The sequence below is a fragment of the Carettochelys insculpta genome, chromosome 1, assembly GCF_033958435.1.
Source record: "Carettochelys insculpta isolate YL-2023 chromosome 1, ASM3395843v1, whole genome shotgun sequence".
Lineage (NCBI taxonomy): Eukaryota > Metazoa > Chordata > Testudines > Carettochelyidae > Carettochelys > Carettochelys insculpta.
The window spans coordinates 379,929,553-379,954,310 of NC_134137.1; the positions used below are offsets into that span (position 1 = coordinate 379,929,553).

At 45.3% G+C, this 24,758-nt stretch overlaps 1 protein-coding gene across 4 annotated transcripts in view; it reads left to right on the forward strand.

Annotated features, from left to right (window-relative positions):
• The window catches only part of DENND6B (DENN domain containing 6B), a 40,242-nt gene that overhangs the window by 2,556 nt on the left and 12,928 nt on the right, over window positions 1–24,758 (forward strand). For 3 of the 4 annotated variants that reach the window (XR_012642470.1, XM_074976549.1, XM_074976559.1), the window contains exons 2-12: window positions 8,471–8,509; window positions 8,590–8,632; window positions 10,504–10,616; window positions 12,185–12,265; window positions 14,765–14,870; window positions 15,762–15,841; window positions 16,079–16,141; window positions 16,819–16,874; window positions 17,491–17,613; window positions 18,380–18,475; window positions 20,738–20,832. Coding sequence is in view for 3 of the 4 variants with exons in the window: in XM_074976549.1 (XP_074832650.1) it covers window positions 8,471–8,509; window positions 8,590–8,632; window positions 10,504–10,616; window positions 12,185–12,265; window positions 14,765–14,870; window positions 15,762–15,841; window positions 16,079–16,141; window positions 16,819–16,874; window positions 17,491–17,613; window positions 18,380–18,475; window positions 20,738–20,832 (895 nt within the window). In the remaining variant the exon portion in view is untranslated. The remainder of the gene's footprint in view (window positions 1–8,470; window positions 8,510–8,589; window positions 8,633–10,503; window positions 10,617–12,184; window positions 12,266–14,764; window positions 14,871–15,761; window positions 15,842–16,078; window positions 16,142–16,818; window positions 16,875–17,490; window positions 17,614–18,379; window positions 18,476–20,737; window positions 20,833–24,758) is intronic. The other variant, XM_074976570.1, reaches the window with a different exon arrangement.

Here is a 24,758-nt window from a genome sequence, read left to right on the forward strand (position 1 = left end):
CTGGATATTGGCATTTAACTACAATATGCCTGAGGGCAAGCCTCATTTGCATTTTTGGTCCTTCAGATGGAATGGGAACTCTTAATGTACCTTTCCAGCTGAGAGTGTAGTCTAGGAATTGCATGTTTCCAAACATTGCATGATTTGTATACTGTTTGTTCGGCAATCCCCAAACATAGATATTCAATCAGTCTTACCCTCAAAGTATTCCACTGGCTTAAGTCAGGCCTTGGTAGTGGTGTGGTAAAACATGTAATACAGGTTGAACCTCTTTAATCTGTAGCGCTCTTGTCCAGCAACAGCTGTAATCCGGTATGATTTTAGTTAGCCAGATGGCCACTTATCCTAGGTGTGGTTAAGTTTTCTGTGGTCTCATAAAGTTTGTTTACAGCCACCACTCCTGGCTCCAGCATTCTGTACTGTTGTTTAGCTGTAATTTACCCCCAGATGTCTTCTAAGAGCCCAGTAAGCAGATACAGTAGACCCCCGGGTTACACAAAAGTTGTGTTCGTGGGCAGCCTTGCATAACTCCAATTTTGTGCAAGTCAGGAGTTGCTGCTGCCTGGTTCAATGGCTCCCCACAACTCCTGGGGACAGGGGAACTGACCAGTGCAGTAGCACTGGTGAGTTTCTTGTCTCCTGTGAGTGGCAGGCTGCCAAGGGCAGCCAAGAGCCTGGCTCTGGGCTGCCTCTGCTAACAGGAGAGGGGAAGTTGACCAGTGTTGCTGTGCTGGTCAGTTTCCCTGCTCCTGTCAGGGGTGGCACCCCATAGTCAGGTTCTGGGCTGCCCCCCCAACAGGAGCCAGGAAACTGACCCGCACAGCAGCTGGACAGTTTCCCCGCTCCTCTGAGCTCCCTGCCACTCAAAGTTAACGTTAACCCAAGATACGTGCAAGTCAGGTGCACGTATCTCAGGGTTCTCCTATAGTGTTGTTAATGCTGCTAGACAATATTGACCTCCCATGGTTTGACAAATTCTCTCACTTGGCACTGGTCAGATCCTAAGGGTGCCAGACTGGAAAGGTCCAACCTGTAGGTGTTACAAAAGTAGTTATTAGCTAATGCAGGAATCAAATACAGTTTCATGAGTCATGAGTCATGCGCCGGCATGTTTCTTCAAATGGCCTACCAAGTGACTGTCACAGTTCAGGGCAACTGTACCTGTAGTTCCCCTCAGGGGGCAACAGGGACATCCACTTTCAGACTTCCATTTCTCCAGCTGTTTTCTCTCTTAGGTGGAGAGCTGCATATCACTCCCTTCTGATTAGGGTATGTCCTGGCTGAATAGCTCCCTGCCTTTGCTGTATTTCCAGCACAGATAGTCTGTATAAACAGACTTACTGGCTTCCTTCTCAGAGCCTGATAATGATTGTCAGCAATTCCAGTTCACTGTGCAATTCTTTCTAAGCAAGCCAAAAGTAAGGTAAAAAGGATAACTGAGATGAGACATTAATAGAAATGAAATAATTTTCACACACAAGCTTGGTCTGGAACTTCCCAATTCCTAAAATGGATCCTTGAAGGGAAGTCCTTCAGTTCCCCACCCTAGAGGAGTCCCTGCGCTTACTGGTTCATCTTAAGTTCTGCTCAGAACAGGCACCCAATCCTATGAGGCCTCAATAGCCCAAGTCCTTCCAATACTTCCCTAAGGACTGGGGACCTCTGTGAACTGGAGATCTTGCCTGTTTGCTGTATCAGAAAGAAGGGCATGAGGAATTTTAGTCTGAGGCTTTCTATCCAAAAGTCTCCTCTTTGTCTCTTGGTTCCTGGAGAATTCAGTTTGGACAAGTATACATACAGTTCCCTTCATGGGTTGGTTCCAAGTCTGATAAAGAACCAAGTTCACTAACTTCCCTCTTCCCAGCAGAGAAGGGACATACATGTCACAGCACACACACAACTGCATTGTTAATACAATGTTCTCCAAAGATGCTAACCCTAGAAAGTTTATCTTAATTCTATAAGGCTGGTTGAGGATATTGTCACTGTCACCCTGACAACAGAAATAGGGTAAATTTCAGATTATTTCCATCTTTTTTTCCCTCTCTCCAATTAATAGTTAGGAGCCTGTAGGTGGTGTTTGGAACAGGCTTTACCTCTCGCACTTCGCCATTGAACTCTACAAGGGCCCTGACTGCTTAGCTGCTGCTGTCATAGAAACAGATAAAGGAGTGCTGAAAATGGGGTCTGGTAGTTCTAAAATAGCGCATTTTACAAAAGCACTACTCTTCTCCCCTTAAACTCCTCCAAACACAGGCATTTTGTGCAGCATGGGCTATTTTAAATGACCAGACTCCATATTCTAGGAAACAGTTTTTGTTGCTATGACAGCAGCAAACCACTTGGGGCCCTTGTAGATTTCGACAGGGGAGCTTTGATGGTAAGGCCTGTTCTCAACAGTACAAGCTGGCTGCACTCTTGTTAACATGGTGTTGGTGGAAAAGTTTTTACTTCAGGAGGAATACTTAGTTACCTCAGTCAGTTGGGGCTGCCGTTTAGATTACAAGGGATCTTTACAATGAAAAGTTCCAGTTTATATATAGTACATTTTTGCAGTTGAAAGTGCTATATCTTAAATGTTCTGGATTTGTTTCATTCTCAAAGTATTTAATGAGTATTAGCTTACGACGTTTGGGTGGTAAGTATTGTTAGCTCATTTTACTGGAGAAGCAGAGATATAGACTTTAAGGACGTGACTTACTTCCAAAAGTGACATTTGATTTTTTGAATGCCTTAGCTTTTGGGCAGTCAGCCTGAGACATTTGAGCCTGATTTTTTCCAAAACGTGGATCACCTGCAGCTCCAGCTGAAGTAAAGGCTTAACATTGCTGAACATCAGGCCAAAAGTATTTCAAATAAGAGCACCAAAGCCAGCATCTGCCCCTTCACCACTGCACTATATTTGTCATGACTTCACTCCTGGTGTTTCATAGCTTATACCTTTTTTGTGTGGTGAGGCTGCACTCTCGTCGTAGTTGCTAATCACACGGAATCACAGGGTGGGAAGGGATCTCAGGAGCCCATCTAGTCTGGCCACCTACTTCAAGCAGGATCAACCCCCAATAAGTCATCCCAGCGAGGACCTTGTCAAGCTGGGACTTTAAAACCTCAAGGGATGGAGAATCTACCACCTCTCTAGGCAACACATTCCAATGCTTCACCACCCTCCTGGTGAAGTAGTTTTTCCTAATATCCAACCTACATCTCTTCAACTTCAGACCATTACTCCATGTTCTGCCATCTGACACCACTGAAAACAGTTTCTCACCCTCATCTTTAGAGCTCCCCTTCAGGATGTTGAAGGCTGCTATTAAATCACCCCTAAGTCTTCTGTTCTGTAAACTAAACAAGCCCAAATCCCTCAGCCTCTCCTCATAGGTCTTATGCTCCAGCCCCTTAATCATTTTTGTTGCCCTCCGCTGAACCTGCTCCAGCAAATCCACATCCTTTTTATACTGGGGGGCCCATAGGGTTAATTTAATTTAATAGTTAATTTGACTCATTTACAGAAGCTGATTAAGCCAGCCTGCCAAAGAAGCTATGAGGAATTACTAGAGCTAGGATATGTTTGATCCTGTGAACCTTCAAAACTCTGGCTGGGAGCCCACGGTAGCTATTAATAGCTAAGCTTTGAAAACAGCTTCTTATTTGAGTAGCAGGTTGTTCTCAAACTGTTCTGAAACAGAACTAGCTTCTGGGACACTCAGAATTAGACTGTTTAGAAAAACCCTGTTTTGCGGGTCATCTAGTGCTAGATGCTTTCTACATGCCACTAGCTGCCTACCTAAAATTCCCCTGTGCTTTATCATAGGGCTACATTATTCTTCATTTTCTGCCCAGAAGGGCTGTTTGAGGCAGCTAGTGCATGGGCTGTATCGTTAATACCATTACTGAGGAGTCAAAATTCCTCATTTCTCATTATATTTGTGATTGAGATTATTAATCTGGCAAGACCCTTGCTGGGGGGTGTCAGTTGCACACAGGTGTCTGTTCTTGCCACTGAACTGAGAAATGCTGGACGAGTTTACTTTCTCCTTACACTGTCTAGAGCAGGGCAGGACAAACTATGGCCCACAGGCCACATCCAGCTTGTCAACCTTTAAAACCCAGCTCTAAATCTCCCACTGGAGAGTGGGACCTGGAACTTTTCCTGCTCCATGCAGTTCTGGAAGCAGAGAATTGTCCCCCTCCAGCTCCCATGCCTAGAGAGTAGCTAGAGGGCTCCGTGTGTTGCCCCTATCCCAAGCACTGCCCCTACGATGTGTGTTGCCTGGGAACTGTGGCCAGTGGGAGCTGGAGGAGACAGTACTTGCATAGGGGGCAGCACACAGAGCCACCAAGCCATGCCTCTGCATAGGAGCCGGCTGGGAGAGGGACATGCCACTGCTTCTGGGAGCTGCTTGAGGAGCTAATTGTAGCCCAGAGCCTGCATCTCTGACATGCTTCCCCCACTTCAATCCCCAGCCCCACCTCAGAGCCCCCTCACTTTCACCAATGCACTCCAACCCCCTGCTCCAGCCAGGAGCCCCCTCCCATGTTTTGGGCTCATTTCAGGCCCCTCTCCAGAGCCTATATCCTCAGCTGAAGCTGCCACTCTCTCTCGCGCCCCGACCCCAATTCTGTGAGCATCCATGGCCCTGCATACAATTTCCACACCGTGTTGTGGCCCTTGTACCAAAAAGTTTGCCAATGCCTGTTCTAGAGGTATATCGAAGCAATACTAGTAGCACTTAAATATTTCAGGTATAAAATGGACTTTGTTTTTAATTTAGAGACAGAGAACCAGTCTTAAGATCTTTTCCACTTGAAACATTGTAACAAACCCCATTGACTTTATAGAGTAATTCTTTAGGCATTTGAGGTGGGAGTCGAACATACAGCATATTTCACCGATCTACTGTGATTCTTTGAAATTGTCAACAAGCTTGTGCATGAGGGTGCTCCAGTTGATATAGACTTTCAGAAAGCCTCTGGTCCCTCACCAAAGGCTCTTAAGCAAAGTAAGGTGTCACGGGATAAAGGGCAGGTCCTCCCCTTAATCAGTAGCTGGTGGGAAAGACAGGAAGAAAGGGTAGGAATACAGTAAACCCTTGAAATAAGGAGCTTCAGGTTGTACGTATCTCGCTTTAACAGGAGTTAAGCCCAGCTTGAAGCTGCTCTTTAGCCCCTTCCCCCTGCCTTCCTCCAGTGGCGCGTCTGGAGGAGAGCAGGGGAAGGCTTTTAGCTTGCCTAGCTGCCTCCAGCTGCGAGCACTTAGGCACACTAAAAGTACATTCTCTCTCTTGTCCCCCAGATGAGAGGCTGTCAGTAGCTAGGCAAGCTAAAAGCCTTCTCCCAGCAGCACAGACATTAGGATGACAGCCATGCTACTGGAGGAAGTCAGGGAGAAGCAACCAGGAAACTGACCTGGTGGGCATGTCAGTTTCCTGGGTCCTGCAGACAGCTGAGACTCACTCCCTGTCACTCTGGGAGCCACGAAACTGACCAGCCAGGGCAGTGTGTTTCCCAGCTCCTGCAAGCCCGGGGGAGCTGGGAACCAGGCATCAGCCTGGTTCTCTCTCACCCGACTTGTGCGAAAATTAGAGTTACACTAGAGTTGCAAGAACGCAACCCCTGCGTAACTTGAGGATTTACTGGTCTGTTTTCACAGTGAAGAGAGGTAAATAGAGGGATGCCTCCAGGATCTGTACAGGGACCTGTGCTGTTCAACAGTCCTAACTGTCCTGGAAAAGGAGTGAACAAGTGAGATGGCAAAATTTGCAGCTGATACAAAATTACTCAAGCTAGTGAAGTCCAAAGCCTACAGGGAAGAGTTATAAAGGTATCTTGCAAAACTGGGTGATTGAGCAACAAGATATAAGATGAAATTTAATGTTGGTAAGTGTAAAGTAATTTTTTTATTGGAAAAAATAATCCCATGTGACTATTTTAAGTGATGGGACCTACATTAGTCATTACCACTCAAGAGCCAGATCTTGATGTCACTGAACATTTTTCTGAAAACATCTGCTCCGTGTGCAGTGGCAGTCAAAAATGCTAAGGTTAGGAACTGTTAGCAAAGGAATAGATAATAAGACAAAAAAGATCCAGGTATCACTCCATAAATACATACCCACACCTTGAATACTGCATGCAGTTCTGGTTACCTCATCTAAAAATAAGATCCATTAAAATTGGAAAATGTACCGAGGAGGGCAACAAAAACGATGACGGGTATGGAGCAGTTTCTGTATAATGAGAGATTGAAAAGGACTTGGACTTCAGTTTAGAAAAAGAGAGACCTGGGGGGAAATAAGAGAGATTTATATGTAATTCATGGTGTGGAAAAAGTGAATAGGAAAGTCTTATTTACCCTTTCCCATAACACAAGAAAAAGGTCACCTAAAAAAAGAATAGGCAGGTTTAAAACAAACAAAAAGAAATACTTCTTCATGCAACATGCAGACAATCTGTGGAAATTATCTTGAGATGTTTTGTAGGCTAAAAATATAACTGCATTCAGAAAAGAATTAGGTAAGTACATGGAGGACAAGTCTGTCAATAGCTGTTAGTCAAGGTGGGCAGGCATGGAAAACCCATGCTTTGGGTGTCCCTAAGCTTCACACTGTCAGAAGCTGAGACTGGCTAGCAAGGTCTGGATTACTCAAAGTTATCATGTTCTGTTCATTCCTCTGAAAAGAAGGCATGGGCCATTGTCAAAAGACAGGATACTGGGCTAGATTGATCTTTGGTTTGACTCCGTATGGCCGTACTTATAGATCTGATTTTCTGTTACAGTGGTCACAGGATACGGTCTCCTCTGCAGCCTTCCGATATGGGGATCATTTAAAGAAATCTCAACAACTTCCTAGCCATGTTCAAAAGCAGAAAAAAAACCCACTACTATAAGTATAGCCCCGGGGCAGGCAAGACACAATCTGCCAGGCCTTTTAGTCCAGCCTTGGCTAGCCCGCAGGGCTGCAAAGGAAGGAAAGCTTCAGCAAAGTCTCTCAGCTCCCATTGGTGTGCTTTGCTGTGGGTGGGGACAGTGCAACACAATTTCTCAGCTCCCATTGGTCTGTTTCTGGCCAATGAGAGCTAAGAGATTTTGCTGGGGTAGGGGCAGTGCACAAGCCTTCCCACAAGTTCAGAGAGCCACATGGGGGCTGCAGGAAGGCAGGGGAGCCTCCAGAGAGTGCTACTCACAAGGAAATGCATAGGTAAGCATGCCCAGCCTCAGCCTCTGGAGCTGGACCCCAGCTCCTTCTCAGACCCTGCACGCCCTCCTGTACCCTCCTCCAAATCAGAGTCCTCTCCTGCACCCTCTCAGGGACCTGCATCCCAATCAACTGCCCCAGGTCACCGCCCAAACCCTCTTCAGCCTTCTCCCCACCAACCACAGGTCACAACTCCCTCTCAGACTCTGCACCCCCTCCTACATACCTCCCCAAACCCAGAATTCTCTCCTGCACTCCAGTACCCTGCCCCAGATCACAACCCCTTACTTCACCCAAACTCACTTCGACACCTCACCCTGTCCTGCACCCAGCGGGGTTGACAGCTACTGTGGGCGTAGGAGCAAGGTGTGGGGAGGCCTAACTCTGCACTCTTAAAAGGGATGGAGCGTCAAGTGGAAGGGGCGGGATTGTGAGCAGTCAGCCCCGAGTGGGGAGATGGGTGCCTCCCTTCCCCCCCGACCCAGCTGCATAGAACAGCACTTCTTCAGCCTTTCAAAGGCGCCCAGGGTTCCAGGCATCACCACAGCTGCAGTAACAGTGGTGAGGGCTGGGAGCGCTAGGCTATGATTCACCTGTGCCCCTCTTATTCCCTCTGTCAGCGAGGCTGCCTGCATCCAAGTCCCCTACCCTGAGCTCCGTTTTGTACCCAACCTCTGTTTCAGACCCCGCACCCTCTTCCTAGGAAAATGAGGCCCTTGAATACTTACCAAAACCTTGGAGTAACCCTCCATCAAAAATCATTGCCCACCTAGATTTAGACCCATGCTTAAGTGTTCTCCTGAATGGAGGTGATTTCCTGACTGAGATGGTAAAGAGGAAGGGCTTTGAAACAATTTCAAGCTGAGTGGAGATAATTCGGAGTGGCTTGCTCTAGAGAGCACAGTCACCAAATCAGCAGTCTCTGCTATCTGGTTTAAATGTCAAGCTACGTTGTAGTTTGTTTTTAAAGTTCACAGACTCACTTATTTTTAAACCAGGTATGTCAGAATTAAAGTGTGAGCTGTGCTTCCTGGTTACAGATCAGTTTATCTAGTATTGTAAATGTGGTTTCTGCCACCGGCTGCCTGTTGATACCGTCTAATTCTAAATGGATATGTTTACTTGCTAATAGTGTGAGTTGAAGGCTGTGGGTTTTATCACCTGATTTTCTTTAACATTGCCTAAAAGCAATGTACATTAAAAAATATTGGCCTGGTGGGGGAGTGTAGCAGTGACCAGAGCCTACAGCTTGTTATCTTATGTTTGTTTTGTAGTTGGTGTATCCTTATGACTTCAGACTGACAGAAAAAGAGGTAGGACAATTTCTTCTGTCTTAAAGCTTCTGGATAGGTGTGGTAGAGGGTGTCTGACAGCGTGTTCTTGTCTGTTACAGAAAACCAATATCTGCTACTTGTCCTTCCCAGACTCCTACTCAGGTAGGTGGCCTCTGTGGCTCTGCATGGAGAATGGGGAGTCATAGAATCCTGTTGCTATGAAAGAGACATTAAGGGGTAGTAGGAGAGAGAACAGTGGTCTGTAACTTCTAAAAAGATGACCTCAGAGAGCACTGAGTCCTCAGGGAGCATTGAGTCCTCAGGGCTGCCTGGAGAGGTTTCCTGTTGAATTTTGTTCGTTTGTTAAAGGATGCAGAACCTGTGATCTATTGGCTGAATGGAGAATTTCTGCATGCACAAACTTTACCCAGGTTCTCAGGTGCCAGAAAAGGTATCAAAAATAGCAGTGAGGGCTAAGTTCCCCCAGACTTGCGGCTGTCCATGCTGAGATCAGCATTTCGATGCAGAAGAGGACTCAGCACTTTTCTGGGGAAGGGCTCTCTGAACCAAACATTTTCAAAATCCGTCTTTACAGATCGGAAAAGTAGGTCTCAGCGGGATATCAGGCCACTTTGAACAAATCCCTCCATGATTGTTCCCTGCAGTCTATTCTCCGAGACTTCAGCCAGTTGAGTTTTAATTGTCCTTACATATGGTGCTTGCACCACTGCCTTTCCGGGCCCTTTCCACTTCTAGTAGATCTCTGCTGTCCATCCTAAATTTGTCTGTTCTTAGTGTTATCCCTTTAATTTTAGCTTCATTCCTTCATAGCACACAAAATAATCCCTTTCCTACCCTGGGGCTTAAACAACTACACACGTGTGAAGGGTGTATCATGTCTCACCCCTGTGTAATGCATTAGTCATTGATTAGCCTATATTTTCATTTAGCTATTTACATGTGCAGCTCTTTCAGCCTAATCAGTCACTTCAGCTGCCTGCTGTAGTTTCTGTTGGCTGCACACATGTTAGAGATGAGAATGGCAACATGATAGAACTCCGTGGTCTGTATTTTGCCCATCCTTGGATTATGACTGCTTGTTTTTCTGTGATGCTATAGACTAACACAGCTACCCCCACAAGACTATTTTCCATAGACCTGAATATCAGGGTATGTCTTCACTAAGCAGAAGATGGTCAGGGTTGGTTTTTTCTGAGTTTGATTTTACGACCCTAGTAGGAATGTGTGACATCCAACTATCTGGGGTCATCAGTTGACCCTGCACTCAATATCCCGAGGAACAAGAGAGTTCGATGAGAGAGTTTCTCCCATTGAGATCTCTCTGTGAGGACAGCCAGGTAAGTTGATTGTAGCTAAGTTGATTCTAGCTACACAAATGCTGTAGCCAGAATTGCGTATCTACAATCAACATTAACGTCCAGTATAGACCTGGCCTCATTCCCAGTTTAGCTCTCTTTTCCCATGCACAATGATGATTTGGAGCCTAAAGGGATGTGAACTCACTTTGTGCATATTCTGTCAGTGTCTCTCTGTCCACCCTGTGGTATCTCTGGAGAGAATTTCATGCTACACTACTACGTACAAAGTGTTCTCAGTGTGGAGGTTCCTAGCAGTGGAACTCAATTCACCTGAGCCCTTTGGCAGAACCAATACATCCTCAGAATATGGTGCAGTGACTCTGTTCTCAGCCAAGCCTTTATGTTTTAGATTGACCATATATGTGTAGTTCTCCAGTCTGGTGGGTGGCTGGGGGCTGGCTGCAGCTGCTCAGTGTGGGCAGTACTGGCTGGTGTCTTTAACATTCCTAGCAAATGGGTGCATAATAACTACATCAGAGCAAAGTCCTATGACCTCTTGCAGCTCCCTACTAATTGAGCCTATAGTTTTGCAGTTACTCTCTCTGCTAATTTCAGTTTGATATATATTAATGTGTTTTTTACTTCCTTACGTGTTGTTGTCCTTTCCTTACTGAAGCTTCTCTTTGAGCATGTGCGATCTTGTCTCTATCTCAGGCGGCTTAGGAGATACTCAGTTTAGCTTCCGTCTCCGTCAGTCTGGGGGGCAGAGGAACCCCCATTTTGGGGACGAAGGCGAATATAACAGAGAAGCACCCCTAACTCTACAGGTCAGTTATTGCTCAGTATGCATCTTGCACCTGGAAAATGAACAGGAGCATTCATGCATGTAAAAACAGAATGTGCACATGGATTTATTTTTCCTGTAAATAATTGTCCTTTTTTTAAAAAATTTTGCCCCAGGCCATGGGAATAATCACAAAGAGGTAAATTCTTAGCATAGGGATTCCCGTTTGTCTTGATGTGAGCAAAGGGGCATACTCCTGAGGATTTAACCTCTCGGTGGTAGTAACAATCAAGATGTGATGTGTTGGAATGAGCCAGGCTGAAGGAATGTTATTTCCCCACTTGAACAAAGGAGGAATGTTAGAGCCTGAGCAGCCTGGAATAGTGTTCCACCCCTAGAGTTGTGGTCTGTGATTCTCCCTGGTATCGGTTAGTCCATTTCACACAGAGAAGATAAGCGTGGCCAGGTACTGATTCTCCTACTAGAGCAGGAGATGGTCACCTTAGTTTGTCCTTATTTCCTGTCCTACCCTCCCACCCCCCATTTGGTGTCAGTGTGTTTGAGGTGTCTGTGTAGTTTATTAACTCCAGCCATTATATTCCCTGGGGCGTTACTCCTGGTGACTGCTGTGCTGAGGATGAGTTCTGGGAATATTCTGGACTCTCTCTCTCATCCCCTAGTGTTCTTACAACACACACATCACATTGCTTTCCAGTCATCCAGGGAAGGGGGCCTGCTCAGAGATTGCACTGGCTGGGGCTAAAGCCTATCTGGGGTGCAAGACTGCCGAAGAGCTAGATTCTGCTGCTGCGAAAGTATTGTCTGATCTGTTATAAATGCTTATGGCAATGGGACCCTGACACCCCAAGGAATTGTAGGCCTGGTCCACTGCATTGGTAAATGGGCTCCATCTCTGCCCCAGTGCCAGCTGTGGGAGTTAAGGGGTGTGACAGCCATGTGGCAGTGAAGGATTTTGATCAAATCCCTGCTGGTGTTTTTTACCTTACAAGTTCAGTCCGTAAGGTCCTTTGTCAAAGCTGCTGCCCGGGGAAAAGCCAGAGTGGTATTGTCTCAACAGTTTGTTGGGAGAGAGGACTGTTGAATGATGGGAGGCAGACATTTTCTCCTCTCTGGAGACGATGAATTGCCCCCACAGCACTCCAAGCCCATCTCTAGTCAGAGAATGAAGCTGAGAATCAGACAAGAGCTGGCTGCATAGCAGTATGTAGGTACTAGGTTTAGTTCACTAGGGAAGCCCAGCCAGTTTATTTCAATGGGGACAGAAACCAGCCCTTTGGATAAGGGCCACAGCTGGAATTAGAGGAGTGGGTGCAGTACAAGGTATTGGGTGACACCCTGGATTTCAACTCCTTAGGCTACAGTTGTGAGTTCAGTGAGCCCAGTCTCATGCCTATGTGCCCACTTAATGAAATCTTCCAGCTCTTTATCACGGACAGGTGCCTCAAAGAGAAGACTGCCCTGGAGTAGTGGGGGCTGCTGTAGTCTGAGGTAGAGACTTGCAGATGGGAGACTAGGGGGACTGAGATGCTCAAGACTGGTGTTGGAGATAGCAGTTCCTTGGTAATGCTTTTGTTGGCTTCTTTCTTGCAGCGGGAGACAGCTCACTACTTTGGCTATGTGTACTTCAGGCAAGTCAAGGACAGCTCAATGAAGAGAGGTTATTTCCAGAAGGTGAGTATATAAACTGATGGCATCTACCCATTAGGTTGGTATCCGTAATATTTAACAATCTCACCATTCTCTGAAGAGACACCAGAAATGTTCCTCAAAGAATCTGGAAGGGTCATGGGTGAGAAAAACTGGAACAGTTAAATTGTGTGGAAAGCGTAGTCCCAAACAAACCTGCAAAGAGCATCATGCTAGATAAATGATGTGACCAGTGACATACAGTCTGTGCCATAAATTCCTGACGGAATGCTTTCCTTGTCATGTACTTCAGCTGCAAGAGCACAGAGATGGTGCATTTTGCTATTTGTATGATAATAGCACCAACAGGACACTAAACAGAAGGAGAGAAAGGTGAGGAAGACACATCTGGTGCCTCTAGGAGCTTGGAATTTCAGACTACTTGTTTGTCTCAAGTCTAGGGAAGGAAGATTTCCCAGTTAATTGAAGGCATCAATTTCTTTTTCTTTTACTGTTATCCATTAGCACGTAACAGCCAGACTGGGTCAAACAAAGCTCCATGTAGCCCAGACTCCTGTCTTCCTCTGAATCACCTGTTTTATTTCAGTCAAAAATAAAATGACCTTCTATTAAAGAGTTTGATCCAGAGGGGAAGTAGAACCATCCTTGAGACCCCTGTGCTGTGCAGTAGGCCTGTCTGATCACTGGACACAAGTTGAGGCTGTTTGATCCCTGCAGTTGTTTTGTGCACTCCTCCTTTTCTATCCTGCTCTGTGCTCACCTCTTGGACTGGGTTCCAAAGACCTGTCTGAACATGCTCGTTAACACAGGTCCCCAGCGAAATAATGAGAGAGCAACAACACTTAAGATCAGGAGGATGATGGAAAATGGGACAACAGCACTGGGGAGCGTGTGAAAACCAGCTCTTGCCAAGCTGACTTGATTGCTTTTACAGTAGAAGTACAACAGTAGAGGGTTATAGCATTGGATATAAGATACTGCCTTGCCTAAGGGCTAGTCTGTGCTACTGTGCTGTGTCAGCACAGCATCCGGTGAAGATATGCTGTGCTGATGGGAGAGAGCTTTTCTGTTTGCATAGGATAGCTTCCCCTGTCAGCAGGGCAGCATGGACACTGATTTAAATCGCTGTAACTTGTTGCCTGCAAGGATGGTTTTTCACATCCCTGAGCAACATAAGTTTCGTTGACTAACGTGGTAGGGTAGCCAGGTCCTTGGACTGGAGTAAAATTGACCAGATGACAAAGTATTGAATTGAAGAAAGTGTCCAGTGGTTATTGAAGAGCTCTGAGTTAGCTCCTTGTGAACCATTTGAAAAGCAGAGTAAGCAGCACACTGAGGGGATACTGAATTGGAAAGTGGTGTAAAAACTAATGACAGACCTAGTATAAAGTGAGGTGGGGAGCCTGCGGTCCAGATCCAGACCCCAGGGCTTGAGGCTCCTCTTCCCAGTATCTGTCCTGCTATGGGGTGAGAGGTGTGGAGCCCTGAACCTTGCGGGGCTGGAGTCAGGCAAGCTGGGGTCCAGATCTGGCCCACAGTCTCTGCCGGGGGACAGGAAGCGACTCCAAGTGGCACCACTGCTGCTTGCTGTTGTTCCTCCAGCCAGTGAAACTTTTCTGTGGATCAGTGGCCCCCAGCCCAAAAAAGGTTCCCCACCCTTGGCATAAAGGGGCCCAGCGAGAGTAGAAACATAGGCAACAAAAAGCTAAATTACATTAACTGGGAAAAACAATCTCTCATTTCTTTTGTTTTGTTCGTCTGCTCCAGATTTCCACTTATTGCTTCTCTACCTGGTCTGTAGCTCCTGATTTGCTGGTTTGCTTCTCTGCGCCTGATCTCTAGCTCTTCTCTGTACCCACCTCTCTTCGGTAGCTTGCACTGGGAGCTTGGACCCCTCTGGCAGCTCCTGGCTTTTTTCTTTGGCAGTCTTTTTTCTGCTGGGTTGTTGATTCATCTCTTATGGTTGCAGTAGTCAGTCTACGTAGACTATGGGTCGCGCCCTTTGTAGTTCCATTTGGAATCATCATTTGCAGCGTCGACTGTGACTGTGAAGGCCCACGCGAGAGTGACAGTCCTTGCTGCATCTGTTGCACGTGTAGTGGGTGTCTGGCAGGTCCTTACTGTGCTTTCTGTGGGCTCGCTTCTCCTCTGCTAGCTGTCTGATCCTCATCTCACCCTTCTGAAGGCCCTTGTGTAGTTTCTGCCTCCATCTGCTGCAATCGTCTGCCGGCTCCTCCCAGCTGGTTGCAGTAGTCTGTAGCGAAGGCTACTAAGCTGGCTCCATCCACCTTTCAGCTGCTCCTGCTGATACGCAGGCTCTTTCCTGAGCGCAGGCCCCTGGAGAGCCAAATGTTCCATAGGTTGCCAGCAAGTGCACTGCAAATGTCATTTTGGGCAAAATAGATTCAGCCATTGGGCTCCTGTTGGACCTTAGTGGGGCAGTGTCTGCACGCCTCTTGTATATGGAGTGCTCAGAGTGGTGATGGTGGTGCTACTATAGCTCATTAATGTGTTTTGTTTCAGTCTCTGGTGCTGGTGTCACGCCTACCTTACGTGAACCTGTTCCAGTCTCTGCTGCAGCTGATTGCTCCTGAGTACTTTGACAAGCTAGAGCCATGCCTGGAGGCAGGTAAGGAGACATGGGGGGAGAGAGGGTTTTATAATGAGGACAAAAATAAAATATTAGTATAGGACCCGATATAATTAGGACCTGATATAATTAGAATATTTAGTGTTATATATCACTTTCTGTGTTCAAAACACAGCTCCCACTGACTTCAGTTGCTATTGCCAGAGCACAGTAATGTAGTCTCTCGGCTCTAGTTCCTGGATCTAGCTAGCCCATAAGAGCCCAGAGCCGCTTGCAAGCAATTAGATACCTTATCCTGTAATAAAGATCAGTAGCACTGAGGGGGAGGGACATATACAGCAAAGGGTAGCAGAGCTGCAAGTTACTGGCAGAAAAATAAATTAGTTGCATTAAATAAATGTATATTGCACGCACAAGAATATTATTAAGGCTATAAAGTCAAGTGCTCAAAAGTTAGGAAATGCAAGAATTATGGTGGTCTGTGTTTCCTTAACTTGGATATCTTGCGTGCAAGGCATATGGTCATGTTTAGTCACATGATCCTATACTATTTTTTCCCACATTCTCCCAGACGCACAGGGAGAGTAAGGTCAAATGTATCCACTTAATTTCAGCCTCCAGTCTGAGGCACCTAGGACCTGATATAATTAGAATATTTAGTGTTATATATCACTTTCTGTGTTCAAAACACAGCTCCCATTGACTTCAGTTGCTATTTCCAGAGCACAGTAATTCAGTTTCTCAGCTCTGGTCCCTGGATCTAGCTAGCTTGTAAGAGCTCAGAGCCACTATGCAAGCAATTAGATACCTGATCCTGTAATAAAGATCAGTAGCATTGATAGTGTGTTCACAACAAGGTTCACAGGGACTATCTAAATTGGCTGCAGTTGTCCTTCCATTTAAAGCTTTGTGGTTCTTTATGTTTTTCAGTGTGTAATGAGATTGACCAGTGGCCACCTCCAGTTCCAGGACGGACTCTAAACCTTCCTGTGATGGGAATTGTGATTCAGGTACTTGCTCCAGACATAGAACTCTCAAATGCTTAAGCCACAGGCATGGGTTTACACTGACCCAGAAAGGTGGCATGTTTCTTTTACGCTCCTTCAGATGTTAATGTTCCTGGTGGCTCTAAACTCTTTGCCTTTGTTCCCAATTTGGGCACATTTAGACATTTAGGAAGTGTTCCTGTCTGCCAGGTGAGCCTGGCTCCCCAAATAACCTTGTCCTGTTCCTGTTTTTTAACCCAGGTGAGAATCCCATCCAGAGTGGATAAACCTGGATCAAGTCCTTTGAAGCAGTTCAATCAAGAGGTGAGATGAAGAAGAGAGTGGTGTGAAATGGCCCAGTAACAAGCAGAGTCTAGATCACATAGTAAGAGAAGGTTACTGTAGGGTTGGAGCTCTTTGGAACTTTGTTCAACGTGCTGCTTTGAACAACTGCTTCCTAAATATGCCTCTCAAGTGTTTTCTCTAAACTGTTCAAACTCCCACCAAGTAAGATGATGTTAACCCCTACATGGGCAGAGAAGTCCCTGTGTGATGCTGCTTTAGCCTCCTGGTTAGTTTTACATCATCACTCGTTCCTCCATCTCAACCCCTGCTAATAATCCTTTCTCTTTCTCTCCTTTGTGCTTTTTAACTTTCACACATTTCTGGCCTGTTAGCATCTGCCTCCTTCCTGGATTATCATTTTGGGTGCAGAGGGAGCAATGTGAAGGCCTCTCATGCTCAGAAGCCAGGGTTTTTGGCTGGCTCCTGAAGTAAGAATAAAATTCTTATGCCTTGACTGGTTCAGCCATTTACCCCGAGAGCTGTCCATATTTGCTCCTAGCTTGGCTCTCTGAACATTATGTTTGTCTAAACTTTTAGATGCTTTTGTGCATACTGTAGAGAGTCTTTCTGTGACTGAGGTGGACAATTCAGAGTGACAGCTGTTTGCACTCAGGACATTTCCATTCATAACTGCCTTTCTCCTCTCTCCCCTTCAGAACTTGTTACCGGCCCCGTTAGTTCTCCCCAGTGTTCATGAACTGGATCTCTTCAGGTGGGAGTTAGCTTCTCTCAACACACTCCTCCCATTTTCTCTCCTTCCTCTCCGCTCACAATATTCTTTAGCTAAAGGGGAGGTTGTGGGCATTGAGTATGGTCTGGATACTCTTTGTCAGTAAAGTGCATTGGTCTGAATGTTGGGTTAGTGTGAATCACATAGTGCATAAAAGCATTAGGGAGCTTTGCTGTGCATGTATGGACCTCTAATATGCACAAGCACCTGGACCATAGTGACAGGAATTCCTTCCTGACTTCAGATGGGGATTGGCCTATGACCTGGCAGATTAGTTACCCTTTGCATTTTAATGTTACCAGTCTACTGTAGATCCTGTTCCCTTTTGTATGTATCTTACTTTGCTTAACATATATCCAGCGAGACCCACAGGGTAACTGTAGAGTGCGTAAAATGCTTCCTTTTAACACACTGTAAATGGTTTACAGGAAGGATATATAATTACCTTGTGGAACTCGCTGCTGCAGGATATTAGAAATCTATCCTAGACCTTAAATGTGTGGATGTGGATGAGCATCTTAATGTTCCTAATGCAAGAATTTCTTCTTTCAAGAACTCCATTTTTAGCTTTTCTCTGCTACTGTTCTTCCACTAACAGATGTTTCCAGCCAGTGCTAATTCATATCCAGATGCTGTGGGAGCTGATGCTGCTGGGGGAGCCACTAGTAGTAATGGCACCATCCCCTACAGTTGCTTCAGAAATGGTTCTGGCACTTACCAGGTAATTCATTTGAATTGCAAGTGACTGTTACAGAATATTGTTAATTTTCCTCCCTTTAGAACTACTGCTCTCTCAGATGAATTGCATCTGATTTAATTTGCTTATGCAAATGTGTGTTAAAGAAGAAACAGCATAATTATGGCAGTGTTTAAAAGAGTTCTGCTCGTATTCTGCTGGAACCAAGAAGAGAATGGTAAGAATTTCTAACTGGATAGGCTTGGTGATATTTCATAAATCAGCTGTAGTTTGGCATGCTTGTTCCCAGGCTATGAAGTGTCCTCTCCCCACTTTTGTATCCTGCCTCAGCAGCCCTCTTAGGGTACACCTGCACTTGGAGCTAGGGGGCGATCCACATCTCAGGAAAATGTATTTGTGCTAGCTCTGATGGAGCCAGCTCACTAAATCTCGAGCGTACTCATGGTGGTGCGAGCAACAGGAGGGGCTACCCTGAATACCCATGTGAGACCAAAGGCACATATTCATGGGGACTAGCCCCTCCTGCCACTTGCACTATTTTGACCACTCTCTATTCTTAGTGTGCTGGCTCTTTTGGAGCTAGTATGAGCTTTTCTCATCAATCTTGTAATGACATCTCCAGCTTAAGATGTGCATACCCCACCAGCTGAGAGAGGGCAAATCATGTTGTGTGTTTCATTTGGCACTGCAAAGCAGTGGACACTAGGAAACTGGCCTGTCCCAAATTTTTTCCTTTCTAGCATGAGCCATCTTTCATTATGACTACAATATTTTTGTATTATTCTTGCAGTTGTCTCACGCCTCTTAAGTACTGCTGTGACTACCGGCCATATTTCACTATCCATGACAGTGAGTTTAAGGAGTACACCACCAGGACACAAGCCCCGTAAGTACCTCTGTTGTCCTGTGTGAGGCCCAATTTAAACGTATACCCCAAATGAAAAAAACATAATAAAAGACCCAACAGAGAGCCACCGTGGCTTTACAACCATGGAGAAGAAACAGTGAGAGATAAAAAGACATCTTTTAAAAAGTGGAAGTCAGATCCTAGTGAGAAAAATGGAAAGGAGCATAAACACTACCAAATTAAAAGTAAAAATGCAATAAGAAAAGACAAAAAAGAGTTTGAAGACCAGCTAGCCAAAAACTCAGAAAGCAATACCAAAATGTTTAAGTACATCAGAAGCGGGAAGCTTGCTAACCAACCAGTGGAGCCCCTAGACAATCAAGATACAAAAGGGGCACTCAAAGATGACAAAGTTGTTGTGGAGAAATGCAATGAATTCTTTGCTCCAGTCTTCACAACTGAGGATGATAGGGAGATTCCCAAAACTGTCCTTTATAGGTGACACATTTGGGGAGTTGTCCAATATTGAGGTGTTATTAGAGGTGGTTTTGGAAGTGATTGGTAAACTTAACGGTAACAAGTCACTGGGACCAGATGGCATTCACTCAAGAGTTATGAAAGAACTCAAACGCAAAATTGCAGAACTGTTTAACTGTGGTTTGTAACCTATCCTTTAAATCAGCTTCTGTACTCAGTGACTGGAAGATAGTTAATGTAACACCAATATTTAAAAAGTGCTCTAGAGGTGATCCTGGCAGTTACAGACCAGTAAGTCTAACATTGGTACCAGACAAATTAGTTGAAACCATAGGCAAGAATAAAATTGTCAGACACACAGAACAACATAATTTGTTGGGCAAAAGTCAGCATGGTGTCTGTGAAGGGAAATCATGTCTTACTAATCTATTAGAGTTCCTTGAAGGGGTCAGCAAACATGTTGATAAAGGGGATCCAGTAGATATAGTGTACTTGAATTTCCAAAAAGCCTTGGACAAGGTCCCTCACCAAAGGCTCTGATGTAAATTAAGTTGTTATGGGATAAGAGGGAAGATTCTTTCATGGATGGAGAACTGGTTAAAAGGCAGGAAACAGAGAGTAGGAATAAATGGTAAATTTTCAGAATAGAAAAGGGTAACTAGTGGTGTTCACCAAGGGTCAGTCCTAGGACCAATCTTATTGAACTTATTCATAAATGATGTGGAGTAAGGGGTAAACTGTGAGGTGGCAAAGTTTGCAGATGGCACTAAACTGCTCAAGATAGTTAAGACCAAAGCAGACTGTGAAGAACTTCAAAAGGGTCTCTCAATACTGAGTGATTGGGCAACAAAATGGCAAATGAAATTAATGTGGATAAATGTAAAGTAATGCACATTGGAAAAAATAATCCCAACTACACATACAGTATGATGGGGCTAATTTTTCTATAACTCATCAGGAAGGAGATCTTGAAGTCATTGTGGATATTTCTCCGAAAACATCCATGCAGTGTGCAGCAGCAGTCAAAAAAGTAAACAGGATGTTAGGAATCATTAAAAAAAGGTATAGAGAGTAAGACAGAATATCTGATTGCCCTTATATAAAACCATGTACGCCCACAGGCATACAGATGTGGTCTCCTGATCTCAAGAAAGACATATTGGCATTAGAAAAGGTTCAAAAAAGGGGCAACTAAAATGATTAGGGGTTTGGAATGAGTACCATATGAAAAGAGATTGAAGAGACTCGGTCTCTTCATCTAGAAAATAGAAGGCTAAGGGCAGATATGATAGAGGTATATAAAATTGAGTGGTGTGGAGAAAGTAAACAAGGAAAATTTGTTTACTTTTTCTCATAATATCAAAACTAGAGGACACCAAATGAAGTTAATGGACAGCAGATTTAAAATAAATAAAAGGAAGTTCTTCACACAGCACACAGTCAACCTGTGGAACTCCTTACCAGAGGAGGCTGTGAAGGCCAGGACTATAACAGGACTATAAAAAAGAGCTAGATAAATTCATGGAGGTTAGGTGCAATAAAGGCTGTTAGCCAGGATGGGTACAGAATGGCCTCCCAAGACTCTGTTTGTCAGAAGCTGGAGATGGATGGTAGGAGAGAGATTGCTTGGTGGATACCTGTTCAGTCCACTCCCTCTGGGGCACAGGATACCAGGCTGGATGGACCTTTGGTCTGATCCAGTATGGCTGTTCTTATGCGTGAAATGAACCTCCTTACGCTCATTATTCAGTCATCACAAGGTGCAGGAAGGAACCTTGGATTGTTGTTCTGGCTTTCACTTTCATCTCACCCTTCTCTCTGTAGGCCGAACATTGTTGTGGGAGTCACAAATCCTTTCTTTATCAAAACGCTCCAGCACTGGCCTCACCTCCTTCGGATTGGGGAGCTCAAAATGTCAGGTAAAGATCTTATTCAAGCTTGTCTTTCTGCATTAAAGTCAATCTGAAGTTGACGATGAGCTGGCCCTTTTAGTTTTGTGTCTCAGCCACAGTTACCTGTGCATGTCTCCATTCCTGTTCAGCGACACTGAGCTAAATAGGAGGATCGGAAAAGCAGCCACAACTCTCTCCAGACTCAGCAAGAGAGTGTGGAATAACAACAAGCTGTACACTCACACCAAAATGCAAGTCTACAGAGCCTGCATCCTCAGCACCCTCCTTTATGGCAGCGAGACTTGGACCCTGTATGCCCACCAGGAAAAGAGGCTGAACGTCTTCCACTTGCGCTGCCTCAGGCACATCCTTGGAATATCATGGAAGGACAGAGTGACCAACACTGCCGTCCTCGAGCAAGCTGGAATCCCAACCATGCACACCCTCCTCAGGCAGCGTCGACTCCACTGGCTTGGCCACATCCACAGGCTGAATGATGGAAGGATTCCAAAAGACATCCTGTATGGTGAGCTAGCCTCTGGCAAAAGACCTCCCGGACGCCCCCAGTTGCGTTACAAAGATGTCTGCAAGAGAGACCTCAGAGAGGTAGACATCAAGCTGGACAACTGGGAAGATCTAGCAGACGACTGCAGCAGATGGAGCCAGGGGTTACACAAGGGCCTTCAGAAGGGCGAGATGAAGATCAGACAGCTAGCAGAGGAGAAGCGAGTGCACAGAAAGCACAATAAGGACTTGCCAGACACCCACTACATCTGCAAGAGATGCAGCAAGGACTGTCACTCTCGTGTGGGTCTTTATAGTCACAACAGATGCTGTAAATGAAGTCCTCAATTGAAACTTTAAAGGGCGCGATCCATAGTCTATGCAGACGGAAGGATGCCTACTCTCCATTCCTAGGAGGATCTGGGAATCAGAAGGTAGTTTGGTTTGCTGGCCAGGATGACAGCAGTAAATGTGAAGTCTTATAAAAACCAACTTTGTTGTAGTTTTCTTTTCTTCCATGGGTAGCTCAGTGGTTTGAGCATTGGTCTGCTAAACCCAGGGTTGTGAGTTCAGTCCTTGAGGAGGCCACTTAGGGATGGTGCTTAGTCCTGCCAAGAGGGCAGGGGACTGGACTAGATGACCTGCCAAGGTCCCTTCCAGTTCTAGGAGATGTGTGTATCTCCAAGCTTTAAGAAAATGGAAGATACATCTCAGAAGTGAAGGTGGCAGGGAATAGGAGAGAAGTCTCTAGTAGAGAGAAGCTGGTTTTATTTTCTGAAAAGCTGAGAGTGCTGCTGTAATTTGGGCTGAGAAGTTCTCTACACAACCCTCATTATTACTTTTTTCTAGGGTGGTCAAACAATTAAAAATTAATTGTGATTAATCCCATGGTTAAACAATAATAGCCATTTATATAAGTATTTCGGTTGTCTACATTTTCAGATACATTGATTTCAATTGCAGCATAGAACACAAAGTGTACAATGCTCGCTTTATTTTTTATTACAAATATTTGCACTGTAAAAAAACAAAAGAAACAGTATGTTTCAGTTCACCTAATACAAGTACTGTTGTGCAAGCTACTTATCCTGAATAGAGCCCTGTTAGATCTACTGCTATGAAAAACAGGTCACGGACTATGTAATCTAGCTTCCCTCTGTGAAATCCAGTCTCTTGTTTGCTTTACCTTGTACTATACAGATTTCACAGGGGAGGCCAGCATTTCTCAGACTGGGAGCCTTACCCAGAAGAGAGTTGCAGCGGGGGGGGGGAGGGGGGGTCACAGTATTGCCACTCTTATTTCTGTGCTGTCTTCAGAGCTGGCTGGCTACAGAGTGGCAATGGCTGTCTGGGAGCCCAGCTGTAAAGGCACCACCCCACCAGCAGCAGTGCAGAAGTAAGGGTGGCGATACCATATCATGCCGTCCTTACGTTTGCACTGCTGCTGGCAGCGGCTCAGCCTTCAGAGCTGGGCTTCCAGACAGCTGCCGCCAATTCCAGCTGCCCAGCTCTGATGGCAGTACTGCTGCCAGCATCAGTAAGAGAAGCAATAACACAATCCCTCCTTGCTACCTTGCAATTCCCCCCTCCCAATTTCTTTATGCGTCAAGACCCCTGCAATTACAGCACTGTAAAATTTGAGACTTAAATAGCTGAAGTCATGATTTTTTTTATTTTTAAACTCCTATGACTGAAATTGACCAAAGTGGACCATGAATTTGGTAGGGCTCTATTCATGAAGAGTGAACTTACAGATGTAGAAATATATATTAAAATATAACTTCGTTCAAAAACAAAACAACGTAAAACTTGAGAGCCTACAAGTCCATTCAGTCCTATTTCTTATTCAGCCAGTTGCTCAGAAAAATAAATTTGGTTACAATTTGTGTGAGATAATGGTGCCCACTTCTTGTTTGCAGTGTCACCTGAAAGCGAAAACAGGCATTTGTATAGCACTGTTGTATCCAGCATCTCAAGACATTTATTTGTCAAATGTGCTAAAGATTTGTATACCCCTTCATGCTTCCTCCACCATTCCAGAGGGCATGCATTCGTGCTGGTGACAGGTTTTGCTCAATAATGATCCGCAGCAAAGTGGACTGATGCGTATTCTTTTTCATCATCTGAATCAGATGCCCCCAGCAGAAGGTTCATTTTCTTTTTTTTTTTGTGGTTCAGATTCTGTAGTTTCTTCATCAGTGTGTTGCTCTTTAAAGATGTCTGAGCGTATGCGCCACACCTCATCCCTCTCAACGTTTGGATTGTGCTGCATTGGTCTTAAGCCTTGGGTCAGGTGCTGCAGCTATTTTTAGAACTCTCGCTTTGGTACTTTCTATGCATTTTGTCATTCTGAGGTGAGAATATTCTTAAAAGGAACGTTCTGGATTAACATCCATGACTGCTATAACATGAAATAGATAGCAGAATGCAGGTCAAACAGGATGGAAGGCATACAGGAGTCCAGAGATAAATTTAATTAATGCGTAATTTTTTGAATGAGCATCATCAGCATAAAACACCCTGTGGAGTGATGTCTGAATCATGAAGGGGACATACAAATGTTTAGCATATCTGGCATGTAAATATGTTGCAATGTCAGCTACAAAAGTGCTACGCAAATACTTGGTCTCACTTTCAGGTAACATTGCAAATAAGAAGGAGGCAGGATTATCTCTTGTAAATGTAAAAATATATTGTTTCTTTGCTGAACAAGAAGTATTACTGAATGGACTTGCAGGTTCTAAAGTTTTACACTTTTTTGTTTTTGGGTGCAGTTATGTCATTAAAAAAAAATCTACATTTGTAAGTTACACTTTCATGATAGAGATTGTGCTATAGTACTTGTAAGAGGTGATGTGAGAAATACTACAGTAAGGTCTCGGAGTATGCGAGGGTTCCGTTCCATGCACCCTTGCATAACCCAGATTTCACGTAAGTAGGGGTCTGGCTTTTTCCCCAGCAGAGCACATGTTTTGCAGCTGGGGAAGCAGCGGAAAGGTAAATCCTGAGGTGGGGGGGTCAGTTGGGGAGGGTTAAGCCTGGTGGTGGGTTGAAGCCATGCAAGGTGGGTGGAGGGGATAAGCCTGGGGTGGGTTAGGGCTGCAGGGGGAAGAGGGGTGGAGTTAAACTGGAGCTGAGTGCAGGGTGGTGAATCAGAGCCCTTCTTGGGTGGTGAGCCAGGACGCAACGGGAGGTTGAGCCGGAGCCAGAGCCAGGCACGGGTAGTGAGGTGGTGAGGGGTGGGATGTTTGAATTGGAGCCGCACGTGGGGAGTTTAAACTGGGGCGGGAGGATGGAAACGGGGCTGCGTGCGAGAGGTTTGAATTGGAGCTGCGCATGGGGGGTTTAAACTGGGGCAGGGAGTGGAGGGTGAACCGGAGCCACGCATGAGAGGTGGTGAGCCAGAGGTGGCAGGTTAGCCAGAGCTGCGTGCAGGCAGTGAGCCGGCA